The 16,843-nt window shown below is 43.5% G+C and overlaps 1 protein-coding gene across 1 annotated transcript in view; it reads right to left on the bottom strand.

Annotated features, from left to right (window-relative positions):
• The window catches only part of klhl6 (kelch-like family member 6), a 58,821-nt gene that overhangs the window by 23,335 nt on the left and 18,643 nt on the right, over positions 1-16,843 (bottom strand). The window contains exon 2 of the mRNA XM_063046076.1: positions 12,721-12,886. Coding sequence (XP_062902146.1) covers positions 12,721-12,886 — 166 coding nt within the window. The remainder of the gene's footprint in view (positions 1-12,720; positions 12,887-16,843) is intronic.

Raw genomic sequence — 16,843 nt, 5'->3', positions numbered from 1 at the left:
TACTAGATAATAAATTCATGGACACTTTGTTTCCTCACCCACTCCCCCTTTGTTTTCCCTTATCCTTCTAGCCCTTTAGAACTTCTGCTTATCCATCCCTGCCCTCATGATCTGTCCATTACCTACACTTAGTTTCCTCATCCTTTCCGTCACCCCATAGTCCACTGTCCCCACCTATCAGATTTCTCCTTCTTCAGCCCTTTGCCTCTTTCACCAATCGCCTCCCAGCTTCTCGTATCATTGCCACTTCCCATTCCCTCCCCTACCTACCTACCGTTCCCCCTCACCTGGATTCACCTGTCATGCACCAGCTCCTGCTTCTCCACCTCCCACTACCATTTGATTCTGGCTTCGGACCTCTTTATTTCCAGTATTAATGAAGGATTTCAACTTAAAACATACAACTGCTCGTTTTCCTCCATATATGCTGCCTGACCTGCAGAGTTCCTCTACCGTGTTTTATGAGTTGACCTCTAACATCTTGCCTTTTCCAATAACATTTGATTTCCTTTAAAGTTCAAAAAAGTCTTTCTCAGCCTTGAGTATAGCAAATAAGTCAGTCTCCTTAACCCTCCTCAGTAGAAAACTCCAAAAATGTATGACTCTCAGAGAAGAAGTTCCCCTCACCTCTGATCCTTTTTTTATCTGAAATGATTTCCCCAGTGGCAGATACCCCCAAGAGGGAAACAGTTATCCCATCAAACCCTCTGAGAAGGTTATATGATATTATCATATTTTAACTATCTAAGCTCAAGTGAAAATAAACCAAACTGCTCAATCATTCTACATGAGACAACCCATTTATCCCAGGAAGCAAATGAGTGAACCTTCTTCAAAATGTGTTCAATGAGATAATATCCCATCCCAAAGAAGGAAAGCAAAGCTGTGTGCAATACCAATGCCATGTCCATGCCAATGCCATATCTGCATTTGCACGTGATTCATCTTGCAACTCGGAGCGGCGGAGCAAGGTCAAGATGGCACGAAATGGTGGCTCCTTTGCTGGCATCTTCAGAAACAGCTCTATTTCTATCTTTTATATCTCCCCATTCTCCTTTTCCCTTATTAGGGGGAGAGAGAGAGAGCCAGTGGTATGTCAAATTACTGGGTGAATGAGTAGTCTTTGGGATACTGCAAGTCTGTGTCTTTATTGATGCTTTGTTGCGTGCTTGAGTGCTCGGTGGGGGGCACTGGTATTTTTTGCTGGTGAGGGGAGGAAGGACCATTGCTTTGTTGTTGCTTGTGTGTGGGAGAGGGGAGCTGGGGGGTGCTTTGGGGTTCTGACATTTAACTGACATTCATTCTTTGGGGCACTCCTCTGTTTTCGTAGACGTTGTGAAGAAAAAAGATTTCAGGATGTACATTGTATACATTTCTCTGACATTAAATGTACTTATTGAAACAAAGGCGAATATTCCTTCTGCCACAGTGGTCCTCAGAGAGTGCATTCCTCAGAGGGCGGACTTCAGCAAGTTAGGTTAAATATAATACACTCCAGGAGGTAAGGCAATAAAAATATATAAAAAATAAAACTAGTTGCATAAAATAAATCATCATAGATTCATCCAGCATGGAAACAGACTCTTCTGCTCAGCTCCTGCTGACCAGGACGTCTGTCCATGTTTGGCTCATTTTCTTGCATTTGATACATAATCCTCCATACCCTCACTATCCATGTACCTATCAAAATGCTTTATAAATCTGTGACTTGCTTCTACCACCTTCTCTGGTACCTCCTTCCATATATCCATGAGTCACTATGCGGAAACTTCCTTCTCAGGTCCCTTTAGAACATTTCTCCTCTCACTTTAAACCAATGTCCTTCAGTTTCAGACTCCCCAACCCTTGGAAAAAGTTGTGACCATCTACCCTATATTTGCCCTCCTTGTAACGAAAGCCCTCCATTCAAGAAACATCCTGGGGAATCTCTTCTGCCCTCTTTCAAATATGTACTGCCGTACCTTTTCTCAAATGTGGCGACCAGAACTGTACATGGAATTCCAAGTGTACCCAAACCAATGCCTTGCACAGCCACTAAATGATAAGCCAACAATGATGCTCAGTACCCCTGTCTACAAAGGCAAATGAGCTAAATGCCTTCTTCACCATCCTATTCACTTGTGTCGTCATTTTCAGGGGGCTACGAATTTGCACCCTAAGATCCATCAATGCTTCTAAAGTCTCTCTTTCTGTCTGGCCAGTGTTAGAGCTATTTGCACTGCTTAATTTTTAAAATTTGATTTGTAACTTAGAGTAATTTTTTAGGTCTTGCACTGTACTTCTACCACAGAACAACAAATTGCACGACAACACGCATAAAATGCTGGAGGAACTCAGCAGGCCAGCTAGTGTCTATGGAAAAGAGTGCAATCAATGTTTCGGGCCGTGTCCTGCCGAAGAGTTTTGGCCCGAAACGTCGGGTTGTACTCTTTTCAATAGATTCTGCCTGGCCTGCTAAGTTCTTCCAGGACTGTGTGTGTGTTGCTTGGATTTCCTGCATCTGCAGATTTTCTCTCATTTGAAATTTCATGACATGTGGATAACAAACCCGATTCTGACTCTGACAACCAAAGCATCACTTCACCCTTGTCTGGATTGAATTTCATTTTCAACCATCCCATTCAACTTGCCTCCTGGTCTATGTAGGTAGGCAACCATCCTCACTATCTATGGTTCCACCAATCTTAGTGTTGTCAGCAAAATTACTTGTCAGTCCGTGGACATTGGAATTTAACCGCAGATGGAATCTAGTCCAGATGCCACATGACCCACTGAGTTCGTCCAGCGATTTGGGTGTCTCTTCAGATTCCAGCGTCTGCAGTCTCTTGTGTCTTCACAGGCATTCTCACTCATTCTCATTCAATTCTCATCCAAGCCATTAATATAGATATAAACAACAGAGATCCCAGCATTGAACCTTGTGGTACACCACTGCATACAGGTTTCCAGTCATGAAAAGCAGCTTTCCACCATTACACTTTGTCTCCTATCACCTAACCAATTCTGAATCCAGTTTTGCCACCATGAATCCTATGTGACCTCACTTTCTTTTAACTTCTGAACTAGTTATTTAACACATTAGGGGGACAGGGGATGGTCATGACTGCAGACTGGAGTTCCTAGACTGCATTCATTGTTTAACGTGGGGGCTGAAGGTTACAAAAATAACAAAAGGATAGAAAAAAAGACAAACCATACGGCATTCAAAACCAATTTTAAAAAGGAACAATAAAAGGGTAGAGCAGTATGACATGCTGCAGAGCCACTCACTGCCTCACAGACCTAGAGACCGAGGTTCAAATCTGACCCTGGGTTCTGTCTTTGTGCAGTTTGCATGTGCTCACGTTGACCACATAGTTTTCCTCCAGATACTGCAGTTTTCTCCTATGTCCCACAAATGTGCGGGGTGACAAGTTTATTGGCCACTGTGATTCGGTGAATGGTCGATTCTGAAGAGGCATGGGGGAGTTGGTGTGGATAATTGGAATGAAGGATATCAACATAGAATTGGTGTAAAATGGTGGATGGAGGTTGGGGTAGGCTCAGTGAGGGGACTGAGGAGCCTGTTTCCCTCTGCCTCTTTCAAATGACTCAAAGTAGAGGCAAGAGAAAGTGCTTGACAGCAGAGTTGGCTGAGGTGAATTGGCAAATTAGGTGAAGGGACTTTTACAATCTGCTCCCAAGGTTCAATGATAGACATTTAAGGGGATCTTTCAGAATACACAGAGCAATAAAAAAGAAAGATTCCCTACAGAGGATCCGCCATTTGAGGTTGACTGAATAAAAACAATTATCAGGGTTGAAGAAAATCACATTATTGAGCAAAGACAGATTAGATAGGATAAAAAATGAATATCTCAAATATTGAAATAAATGAGAAATTAAGGAGTGAAATGAGAAGAAAATAGCAGAATGGTATTAAACAGAGATGTAAGAGGAAGAGTAGGATTGGTGTGGATGGGAAAACAGGCTGTATAGCCTACTGCTCCGGCGTGGATACAGTCAGCCTAAGAGCCTGCTTCCATGCTGACATAGCATGAGTTTCTATGCAAAAAGAGAAAACCAAGTGTGTATCAGTTTTATAGAGAGTCTGGGAAATATATTGGACCACAAGAAGATGGCAGGTGAATGAAATTGCTATTTTGCTCCATCCTTCACTCCAGAAAATACAAGTAACATCTCAGAAGTAGTTATAACGTGAGCGTTGGAAGACAGGGAAAAAGTCAAGGAAACTACAGTCACCAGGACAGTGATAGAAACATAGAAACATAGAAAACCTACAGCACAATACAGGCCCTTCGGCCCACAAAGCTGTGCTGAACATGTCCCTACCTTCGAACTACCTAGGCTTTACCCATAGCCCTCTATTTTCCTAAGCTCCATGTAGCCATCCAGGAGTCTTTTAAAAGACCCTATTGTTTCCACCTCCACCCCCACCACTGGCAGCCCATTCCATGCACTCACCACTCTCCGCGTAAAAAACTTACCCCAACATCTCCTCTGTACCTACTTCTAAACACCTTAAAACTATGCCCTCTCATGCTAGCCAATTCAGCCCTGGGGAAAAGCCTCTGACTATCCACACGATCAATGCCTCTCATTATCTTGTACACCTCTATCAAGTCACCTCTCATCCTCCATCGCTTCAAGGAGAAAAGGCCGAGTTTACTCAACCTATTCTCATAAGGCATGCTCCCCAATCCAGGCAAAATCCTTGTAAATCTCCTCTGCACCTTCTCTATGGTTTCCACATCCTTCCTATAGTGAGGCAACCAGAATTGAGCACAGTACTCCAAGTGGGGTCTGACCAGGGTCCTATATAGCTGCAACATTACCTCTCAGCTCTTAAACTCAATCCCGTGATTGATGAAGGCCAATGCACTGTATGCCTTGTTAACCACAGAGTCAACCTGCAGAGCAGATTTGAGTGTCCTATGAACTTGGACCCCAAGATCCCTCTGATCCACCACACTGCCAAGAGTCTTACCATTAATACTATATTCTGCCATCATATTTGACCTACCAAAATGAACGACCTCACACTTATCTGGGTTGAACTCCATCTGCCACTTCTCAGCCCAGTTTTGCATCCTATCGATGTCCTGTTGTAACCTCTGACATCCCTCCACACTATTCCACAACACACCCAACCTTTGTGTCATCAGCAAATTTACTAACCCATCCCTCCACTTCCTCATCCAGGTCATTTATAAAAATCACGAAGAGTAAGAGTCCCAGAACAGATCCCTGAGGCACACCACTGGTCACTGACCTCCATGCAGAATATGACCCGTCTACAACCACTCTTTGCCTTCTGTGGGCAAGCCAGTTCTGGATCCACAAAGCAATGTCCCCTTGGATCCCATGCCTCCTTACTTTTTCAATAAGCCTTGCGTGGGGTACCTTATCAAATGCCTTGCTAGAATCCATATACACTACATCTATGGCTCTACCTTCATCAATGTGCTTAGTCACATCCTCAAAAAATTCAATCAAGCTCATAAGGCATGACCTGCCTTTGACAAAGCCATGCTGACTATTCTTAATCATAGTATGCCTCTCCAAACGTTCATAAATCCTGCCTCTCAGGATCTTCTCCACCAACTTACCAGCCACTGAAGTAAGACTCACTGGCCTATAATTTCCGTGGATATCTCTACTCCCTTTCTAGAACAAGGGAACAACATCCGCAACCCTCCAATCCTCTGGAACCTCTCCGGTCCTCTTTGATGATGCAAAGATCATTGCCAAAGGTTCAGCAATCTCCTCCCTCGCTTCCCACAGTAGCCTGGGGTATATCCCGTTTGGTCCCAGTGACTTATCCAGCTTGATGCTTTCCAAAAGCTCCAGCACATCCTCTTTCTTAATAACTACGTTCTCAAGCTTTTCAGTCCACTGTGAGTCATCCCTACAATTGTCAAGATCCTTTTTTGTAGTGAATACTGAAGGAAAGTATTCATTAAGTCCGCTATTTCCTCTGGTTCCATACACAACTTTTCCATTGTCACACTTGATTGGTCCTATTCTCTGACGTCTTATCCTCTTGCTCTTCACGTACTTGTAGAATGCCTTGGGGTTTTCCTTAATCCTGTCCACCAAGGCCTTCTCATGGCCCCTTCTGGCTCTCCTAATTTCATTCTTAAGCTCCTTCCTGCTAGCCTTATAATCTTCTAGATTCCTATCATTACCAAGTTTTTTGAACCTTTTGTAAGCTCTTCTTCTCTTCTTGACTAGATTTACAACAGCCTTTGTGCACCACGGATCTCGTACCGTACCATCCTTTCCATGTCTCATTGGAACATACCTACTCAGAACCCCAGGCAAATATCTCCTGAACATTTGCCACATTTCTTCGGTATGTTTCCCTGAGAACATCTGTTTCCAATTAATGCTTCCAAGTTCCTGCCTGATAGCCTCAAAGTCCCCCTTACTGCAGTTAAAAGTTTCCCTAATTTGTCTGTTCCTATCCCTCTCCAATGCTATGGTAAAAGAGATAGAATTGTGATCACTATCTCCAAATTTCTCTCCCACTGAGAGACCTGACACCTGACCAGGTTCGTTTTCCAATACCAGATCAAGTATAGCCTCTTCTCTTGTAGGCTTATCTACATATTGTGTCAGGAAACCTTCCTGAACATACCTAACAAACTCTACCCCATTTAAACTCCTCACTCTAGAAAGATGCCAATCAATATTTGGGAAATTAAAATCTCCCACCACAGCAACCCTATTATTACTCCTTTCCAGAATCTGTCTCCCTATCTGCTCCTCAATGTCCCTGTTACTATTGGGTGGTCTATAAAAACACACTCAGTAGAGTTATTGATCCCTTCCTATTCCTAACTTCCACCCACAGAGACTCCGTAGACAATCCCTCCATGATTTCCTTCTTTTCTGCAGCCGTGACACTATCTCTGATCAACAGTGCCACGCCCCCATCGCTTTTGCCTCCCTCCCTGTCCTTTCTGAAACACCTAAAGCCTGGCACTTGAAGTAGACATTCCTGTCCCTGCAACATCCAAGTCTCTATAATGGCCACAACTTCATAGCTCCTAGTGCTGATCCAGGCTCTAAGCTCATCTGCATTATTCATAATACCCCTCGCATTAAAATAGACACATCTCAAACCACTGGTCTGAGCTGGTCCCTTCTCTGTCACCTGCTTATCTTCCCTCTCGCACTGTCTTCAAACTTTCTCTATATTGTGATGTATTGTTGGAGCTGTAACTCAAAAGTCTTTGACCCTGATGGACTTCATCCTTGCATCTTAATATTAGCTGCTGAGATAGTTGATATATATTGACATTAATTTTGCAAAATTTCCTAGATTCAGGGAAGATTTCTAGACCGGAACATAGCAAGTGTAACTCCTTAGTTCAAAACGGAAGGAGGCAGCAATAAACCACAGGCACTGCATGACAGACAATGAGGAAATGGCCCAGTTAAGAGCATGTATGAAAAGTGCAGAAGAAAATCTAGGAGCAGTGACCGTAACATATAATGATTAAGAATGAAATAGAATGGCTTACAGTTTGGAGAAAAAGCTAACTACCAGGAAACGGAAATGAAGTTAAGTCAGATAAAGTAGTTAAGAATATTGACAAAGAGGTATAACAGCGTTTGAATAAAATGCAGGAATGAAAATAAATACCTGTTAGGTTTAGGATAAATATTTTCCACTAAAAAGGGATAAGATAACCAAGAATGCGATCTACTAACAAGTGTAAGACTCAATCTAAAGAATAATAAAATGCAAAGTATGAAAGAATAGAGGAAAGAATAACACACTGCAATACAAATAGCTTAAAATGCCATACAATTATCATTGAAAGCATGGAGAAAAAACTCAAAGTAATAGAACTAAAGATAGTGCAGCTCAGGAACATGGGAGGGAGACCTGAGAGAAGGAACTTCAACATTATGAAAAGAAAACTAGAAGTTGGACATGGAGAAACTGATTTCACTGAGTCCAAGAGGACATATAAAATAATAACAAGTAACAGAGTGATGAAAATATGCAAACAAGAGAGAATCTGCAGTTGCTGGAAATCCGAACAACACATACAGAATGTTGGAGGAACTCGGCAGGCCAGGCAGCACCTATGGAAAAGAGTATAGCTGATGCTTCTGCCCAAGACCCTTCTTCAGGACTGGAAAAATAGCTTTTTGTCTTTTCCTATCATGTTCCTCCTTTTCCAGCCCTGTACCTCTTTCACCAATCAACTTCCCAGCTCTTTACTTCACCCCCCGCCCCACCGGCCCCTGGTTTCACCTATCACCTTGTGGTTCTTACTCCCCTCCCCCCACTTTCTTACTCTGACTCCTCGTCTCTTTTCCCAGTCCTGATGAGGGGTCTCAGCCCGAAACGTCGACTGTTTACTCTTTTCCATAGATGCTGCCTGGCCTGTTGAGTCCCTCCGGCATTTTGGATGAAAATATGCATCTAGGCGTCTTATGATGTAGCTGGCTGGCTGGTGGCGGAATAGCCTCAGGGCCAGACTCCGGAGCGAAGGCTCCCGAGTTCGAATCCAAGTCGTGCCCCCCGCCCCCCGAGCACGCTTTCCCTCCGTGCTGGGCTGAGCATCGAGCTAGCCCTGGCCTCGTAAAAAAAAAGAGTGGAGTCAGGAACGCTCATATCATGACCCGATTAATTGGAAAGGAGACCAATCCTGACACTATGTGCCAGACGAGAATGACTGACTGTCTGGTGTGACACGATAAAAAAAAATTTTAAACGATGTAGCTGAAGTTGATTAGTTAAGGAGCTGAGAAAGCAGAGGACAAGTTTAAGTTGAGCCATGGATAGAAGAATGTTAGAGCTAGAGGGAATTTCTTTTGCATCTGATAGCGTTGGGCCAAATGGCCTGATTCTGCACATAAGATCATTGCATACTTCAAATCTAGAAGGTTACTGCAGAAGCAGGAAGATGTATTGATATGAAAACCACACCATCCTCCTGTTTACAGACTCATAAGGACATGTGCACTTTCAAACATGCAGAGATACCAGCTGCAAAGCTCAAACAACTGACAAGTAACAAACAAGCTGATTTCCCAAGAGAGTAGAGGACTCAGACACTTGCTTCTTCAGTGGAGGGGTAGCTAGCTTTAAGGAAGTGTAAGGCACGTGAAAGTTGTGGAACAGTTTCAGATCACTAAGGTGATGTCACGTACACAGAGTGGAAGTTAAGATGTTTATCATTCCATTACATCTGATGCTTTTTATGGTTCCTCATTCGGAAAAAACAATGTACAGTTTGTGGTTTGATGCAAATAATTTAGTCAAGTCAATAGTTTTGTGTACTGGCTGTAATTGTGTACAAATAAAAATATTCTCCTACAATTCTGGAGGCAATGATTAATGGGAGATGGTTTGCAAATAGATAGGTTCATCTACATGTCCACAGCACACCCCCGCCTGTCATTTGTGAAGATCAGCAGCGTTAGCCCTCCAATAGCCTATGCTCTTTGACTTCTGTTGGGTATTGACCTCTCCTTATAGTACAGCTGATGGTCATCAGTCACTGCTCTGCATAAACAGCCATCAGCACTTAAAATCAAATAGCCTGACTTACAGTTAGAACTGCAACATAGCCTGCTATTTCAGAGCACAAACAAGAGAAAATCTGCAGATGCTGGAAATCTGAGCAACATACACAAAATGCTGGAAGAACTCAGCAGGCCAGGCAGCATCTATGGAAAAAAGTACGGTCGACGTTTTGGGCCAAAGCCCTTCAGCAGGACACTGTACTTTCTTCCATAGATGCTGCCTGGACTGCTGAGCTCCTCCAGCATTTTGTGTGTGTTGCTGCTATTTCAGAGCATCCTTTTGGCCAATAAAAATCTTTATTTACATACCATTTTTTTTCTCTAGATATGCAAGTTGCCTGCAAATATGTCAACTATTGTCCAGATGGGGTCTTCATGTTCTCAATGTGAATGTGTAGGTTTCCTCGGCTTATTTATTGATTGAGATACAGCAAGGAATAGGCCCTTCTGGCCCTTCGAGCCACACCGCCCAGCAACCCCCCAATTTAATCCTAGCCTACTCGCAGGATAATTTGCAATGACCAATTAACCTTCCAACCTGTATGTCTTTGGACCGTGGGAGGAAACTGGAGCACCCGGAGGAAACCCACGAGGTCACGTGGAGAACGTACAGTCTCCTTACAGACAGCAGCTGTTGAACCCAGGTAGTTGGTACTGCAAAGCGTTGTGCTAACTGCTACACTACCGTGAGCATTCTTCTCACATCCTGAAAGTGCGCAGGTAGGCAAGTTATTTGGCCACTTCAAATTGCTCCGAGTGTTTGGATGAATGGAAAAGTTGATTGTAATTTTTTTTTTTAAATAGGTGCAGGAGTAGGCCATTCGGCCCTTCGAGCCTGCACCGCCATTAATTATGATCATGGCTGATCATCCAACTCAGAACCCTGCACCAGCCTTCCCTCCATACCCTCTGATCCCCCTAGCCACAAGGGCCATATCTAACTCCCTCTTAAATATAGCCAATGAACTGGCCTCAACTGTTTCCTGTGGCAGAGAATTCCACAGATTCACCACTCTCTGTGTGAAGAAGTTTTTCCTAATCTCAGTCCTAAAAGGCTTCCCCTCTATCCTCAAACTGTGGCCCCTCGTTCTGGACTTCCCCAACATCGGGAACAATCTTCCTGCATCTAGCCTGTCCAATCCCTTTAGGATTTTATACGTTTCAATCAGATCCCCCCTCAATCTTCTAAATTCCAACGAGTACAAGCCCAGTTCATCCAGTCTTTCTTCATATGAAAGTCCTGCCATCCCAGGAATCAATCTGGTGAACCTTCTTTGTACTCCCTCTATGGCAAGGATGTCTTTCCTCAGATTAGGGGACCAAAACTGCACACAATACTCCAGGTGTGGTCTCACCAAGGCCTTGTACAAATGCAGTAGTACCTCCCTGCTCCTGTACTCGAATCCTCTCGCTATAAATGCCAGCATACCATTCGCCTTTTTCACCGCCTGCTGTACCTGCATGCCCACTTTCAATGACTGGTGTATAATGACACCCAGGTCTCATTGCACCTCCCCTTTTCCTAATCGGCCACCATTCAGATAATAATCTGTTTTCCTATTTTTGCCACCAAAGTGGATAACTTCACATTTATCCACATTAAATTGCATCTGCCATGAATTTGCCCACTCACCCAACCTATCCAAGTCACCCTGCATCCTCTTAGCATCCTCCTCACAGCTAACACTGCCACCTAGCTTCGTGTCATCCGCAAACTTGGAGATGCTGCATTCAATTCCCTCATCCAAGTCATTAATATATATTGTAAACAACTGGGGTCCCAGCACTGAGCCTTACGGTACCCCACTATAGTCACCGCCTGCCATTCTGAAAAGGTCTCGTTTATTCCCACTCTTTGCTTCCTGTCTGCTAACCAATTCTCCACCCACACCAATACCTTACCCCCAATACCGTGTGCTTTAAGTTTGCACACTAATCTCCTGTGTGGGACCTTGTCAAAAGCCTTTTGAAAATCCAAATATACCACATCCACTGGTTCTCCCCTATCCACTCTACTAGTTACATCCTCAAAAAATTCTATGAGATTCGTCAGACATGATTTTCCTTTCACAAATCCATGCTGACTTTGTCCGATCATTTCACCGCTTTCCAAATGTGCTGTTATCACATCCTTGATAACTGACTCCAGCAGTTTCCCCACCACCGACGTTAGGCTAACCGGTCTATAATTCCCCGGTTTCTCTCTCCCTCCTTTTTTAAAAAGTGGGGTTACATTAGCCACCCTCCAATCCTCAAGAACTAGTCCAGAATCTAACAAGTTTTGAAAAATTATCACTAATGCATCCACTATTTCTTGGGCTACTTCCTTAAGCACTCTAGGATGCAGACCATCTGGCCCTGGGGATTTATCTGCCTTCAATCCCTTCAATTTACCTAACACCACTTCCCTACTAATATGTATTTCGCTCAGTTCCTCCATCTCACTGGACCCTCTGTCCCCTACTATTTCTGGAAGATTATTTATGTCCTCCTTAGTGAAGACAGAACCAAAGTAATTATTCAGTTGGTCTGCCATGTCCTTGCTCCCCATAATCAATTTACCTGTTTCTGTCTGCAGGGGACCTACATTTGTCTTTACCAGTCTTTTCCTTTTTACATATCTATAAAAGCATTTACAGTCCGTTTTTATGTTCCCTGCCAGTTTTCTCTCATAATCTTTTTTCCCCTTCCTAATTAAGCCCTTTGTCCTCCTCTGCTGAACTCTGAATTTCTCCCAGTCCTCAGGTGAGCCACTTTTTCTGGCTAATTTGTATGCTTCTTCTTTGGAATTGATACTGTCCCTAATTTCTCTTGTCAGCCACGGGTGCACTACCTTCCTTGATTTATTCTTTTGCCAAACTGGGATGAACAATTATTGTAGTTCATCCATGCAACCTTTAAATGCTTGCCATTGCATATCCACCGTCAATCCTTTAAGTGTCATTTGCCAGGGATGAATTGTAAATTGGTGCTTGATGTTCCACAGGGACTCTTTGGGCTGGGGGCCCTGATCCCCTGCCATGTGACTATGAATGGAAGAAGACTCAGGATAAGGTGCAAAAAGATGTAACCACTTGTAGATCAGCATAAAACGCAGACAGTATGGCCCTGTGTGAGGCAGCAAGAGAGACAAAAATTGACCTTTCCACAAAAGGTTTTATCATTTCTCACCTGAAATAGACTGGCAGCTTCCAAGATTCTCTGCACATTATGTTTGGTGATGTAGACTTTGCTGGTGTAGGTATAATCCAATAATGTCTCCATGGTGCTGGCATCCACCCCTTTAATCACTATCCTTTCTTCATGTTTTTCTTTGAGATCATTACAAAACATTGCCCTGGAAGAGAAGGTAAATCCCACATAAGATTCACTATCTTTTTTTCTCCCTACCAGTCTTATATTGTCTATTGTTGAAACTAGATACCCAGAGCCAATGAATGGTGCTGTCGATTTAGTTATAAATTGTTCTATGGGCATTATTTAATTTCACCCCATAATATTGTAGGTCGTTTAGCATAGAAACAGCCTCCCACACTAATCCATATTTAACTCTTTGAACACATTAACAAGGAAATCTGCAGATGCTGGAATTTCAAGCAACACACATAAAAGTTGCTGGTGAACGCAGCAGGCCAGGCAGCATCTCTGGGAAGAGGTACAGTCGATGTTTCGGGCCGAGACCCTTCGTCAGGACTAACTGAAAGAAGAGCTAGTAGGAGATCTGGGGCCCTGCATGATAGTGAGGGAGGAAGTGTAAAGGCATGTGTAGCACTTGTTCCGCTTACAAGGATAAGTGCCAGGAGGGAGATCGGTGGGAAGAGATGGGGGGGACGAATGGACAAGGGATTCGCATAGGTAGTGATCCCTGTGGAAAGCAGAGGCGGGGAGGGAAAGATTTGCTTAGTGGTGGGATCCCGTTGGAGGTGGTGGAAGTTGCAGAGAATAATATGTTGGACCCGGAGGCTGGTGGGGTGGTAGGTGAGGGCAAGGGGAATCCTATTCCTAGTGGGGTGGCGGGAGGATGGAGTAAGAGCAGATGTGCGTGAAATGGGGGAGATGCGTTTGAGAGCCCTTGCCCATCCTCTGGGATTCCCACCCACCCCCCCCTTTTCTTTCTCCCTAAGCCTCCTGTCCCATGATCCTCTCCTATCCCTTTTGCCAATCAACTGTCCAGCTCTTGACTCCATCCCTCCCCCTCCTGTCTTCTCCTATCATTTCGTATCTCCCCCTTCCCCTCCCACTTTCAAATCTCTTACTAGGTCTTCTTTCAGTTGGTCCTGACGAAGGGTCTCGACCTGAAACGTCAACTGTACCTCTTCTTAGAGATGCTGCCTGGCCTGCTGCATTCACCAGCAACTTTGATGTGTGTTCTTTGAACACATTTTTGTTTTTTTTCAACTTATATTCTAAATCTTTGCTCCTTATTAATATTTCAGATACTGCATGCCTTTTATATATATTCTGTCCAATATAATGTGTCACTTGACTCTGCTCAAATATATGCATTTTCTTTGTCTAATAATCTGTCAAAAGCAGATATTTGCAGAGCACAGAAGGTGATTGTTAAGATTAGTGTATCTCTGCCAGATCTATGAAAACGGCTATTGAAATTGATTCACTTCCCCACATTTTCCCAAGTATACTTTCAATTCTCTTCTTGAAGGCAGGCCGTTGATTTAAAAAAAATGCAACCTCATCTCTGCCATTTCCTTCTTTGTGTTGTCTTATTACTGATTGTCCTGCCAGAGGTAACAGTTACTCCCTACTTATTCAATCAAAATCTAATGATTTTGAACCCATCTGAAGATTTCCCTTTGAATTGAGCCCCAAAGGGAATAATTTCCAACCTTGCAATCTCATCACATCTTCCTGTTATTTTGGTAAATCTTTAAATGCACTCTTTTCAAGGCTGTGATGCTCAATTGTGAGATTATATGAAGGAAGTGAAACCATAACGTATTTAATTCTCTTCCTCCTTTCATCCACAGTACTCAGAAGCCAACAAGATATTGATCTTTAGAGGCTATAAGAACAGAGTGAACTATAAGCAGTGAAGTAATCATTCTTACAAAGAACGACCATGGTAGAGCTTAAAGAGTCAGATTTCAGCAGCAAAAAATTAAGGATTGGGAATCTTCATGAGATCCAAACAATTTACATTACCTTACTGAGGACCATCATTATTTTGAAATGCAGACTTCATGATTCGGCAACTACTCTGCTTTTAATAATGCATAATTTATTGGCATATTTCCCAATAAATGTGATGAAGGATCTGTGTCAATTGAACTCTCTTGAGATCTAATGACCGCCAAGTTCAAACCTAATTTATTCCACCTTTTGCCATCTGAGCATGCGTTTGATGTCAGTGTGATAGCAAAAATCTTGGTTGAAGACAGAAGAGACTACAAATGCTGGAACTTGGAGTAAAACCCAAACTGCTGGTGGAACTCAGTAGGCAGCAACTGTGGAGGAAAATGGACAGTCAACATTTTGGGCCCAAACCTTACATCTGGACTCAGATGAGGTCAACAGCCTCTTTGCCTTATAATCACCAAGAAAAATGTAGTTACAATTGTGAGAGGGGTGATTCACTGAGACACAACTTGTTTCTGATCATAAGCCTTTTTTCACTAAACCAACGGCTTAGAGACCCAATTGCCACTTTGAATAGGAGCCAGTCTCTACCTTTAGCAGGTAGACTCATTCCATGTCCAATAGAGCTGAAGTGCTTTGTCTCTTGGCTCCGCCAAACTGATCTGGAGACTGTCCTACTGACCCACACCCTTGATGATCTCTTCTTGGGCCTTGATGACATTGCAATTCTCCCTTTCTCACCAATTTTGCCGATTAAAGCATCAAGGAAGATTGAAAATGCCGAAGCGAGTATGGAAGGTGAGGGAGTGCTCAGCACCATCTACCGGCCTCTTGCTCGCTGCTACCAGAAGAAGGCCCCTGTGTGTGATGGTCTCTCTCTCTCTCCCTCCCTCTCACTCGATTCTCCCGAGGGAAGCCCCCTGCATTCAAGTGATCTCTCTCTCTTTCTCTCCTCAATGTTGTCAGAGGATGGTGCCAGAGTGAGATTTAATTGTTGCGGTTTGTATTTGCACAGTGGTTCACATTATGGTGTGTTTCCTAGTTCAGGGTCTCTCCTTGTTCTGTTGTTATTTTTGGGCAACTTTGAATTGGGGCAGCCTGCCGATAATGAACACTGAGCTGAGCTCTTCGATTTTGTGTTTTATATTCTGTGTTTTCACTCATTCTTTCTTGTTGCCATTCGTGTAATTTGTGTTTTGTGCGGGGGGGGCGGTTGATGTTCTTGTTGACATTTGTGTGAGGGGGGTTGATGTTCTTGTTGACGTTTGTGCGAGGGGAGGGGTTGTTGTTCCTGTTAATGTTTGTGCGAGGGGAGGGGGTTGATGTTCTTGTTCCTGTTTGCGCGGGGGGGGAGGGGTGGTCCATGTTCCTGCTGATGTTTGTGCGAGGGGAAGGGTTGTTGTTCCTGTTGCCATTTGCATGAGGGGGGCTGATGTTCTTGTTGATGTTTGTGCGAGGGGAAGGGGTTGATGTTCTTGTTCCTGTTTGCATGGGGGGGGTCATGTTCTTGTTGATATTTACATGATTTGCTTTTTTTAAGTGCATGGCGGGTGGGGTTATTTTTTCTTTGAATGAGTTCCATGGTTTTCTTTCTTGGTTGCCTTTGTTTTGTGGCTGTCTGTGGAGAAGATGAATTTTCAGGTTGTATACTGCATACATACTTTGATAATAAATGTAATTTGAATCCTTTGAAGTCCCCAGGTGACTTACACTCTATGGCCATTTTATTAGGTACACCTGTACACCTGCTCGTTAATGCAAATATCTAATCAGCCAATCACGTGGCAGCAACTCAAAGCATAGAAGCATGCAGACAGGATCAAGCGGTTCAGTTGTTGTTTGGACCAGACATCAGAATGGGGAGAAATGTGATCTGAGTGACTTTGAGCATGGAATGATTGTTGGTGCCAGACAGAGTGGTTTTAGCATGTCAGAAACTGCTGATCTCCTGGGATTTTCACAGGCAACAGTCTCTAGAGTGTATACAGAATGGTGCAAAAAAACAGAAAACATTCTGTAAGCGGCAATTCTGTGTGTGAAAGCACCTTGTTAATGAGAGAGGTCAGAGGTGAACAGCCAGACTGGTTCAAGCTGACAGGAAGGCGACAGTAACTCAGATAACTACATGTTACAACAGTGGTGTGCAGAAGAGCAATTCTGAATACACAACACATTGAATTTTGAAGTGGATGGGCCC

The sequence above is a fragment of the Mobula hypostoma genome, chromosome 4 (genome assembly GCF_963921235.1).
Source record: "Mobula hypostoma chromosome 4, sMobHyp1.1, whole genome shotgun sequence".
NCBI lineage: Eukaryota > Metazoa > Chordata > Chondrichthyes > Myliobatiformes > Myliobatidae > Mobula > Mobula hypostoma.
This window is presented reverse-complemented; position numbering and strand designations above follow the sequence as displayed.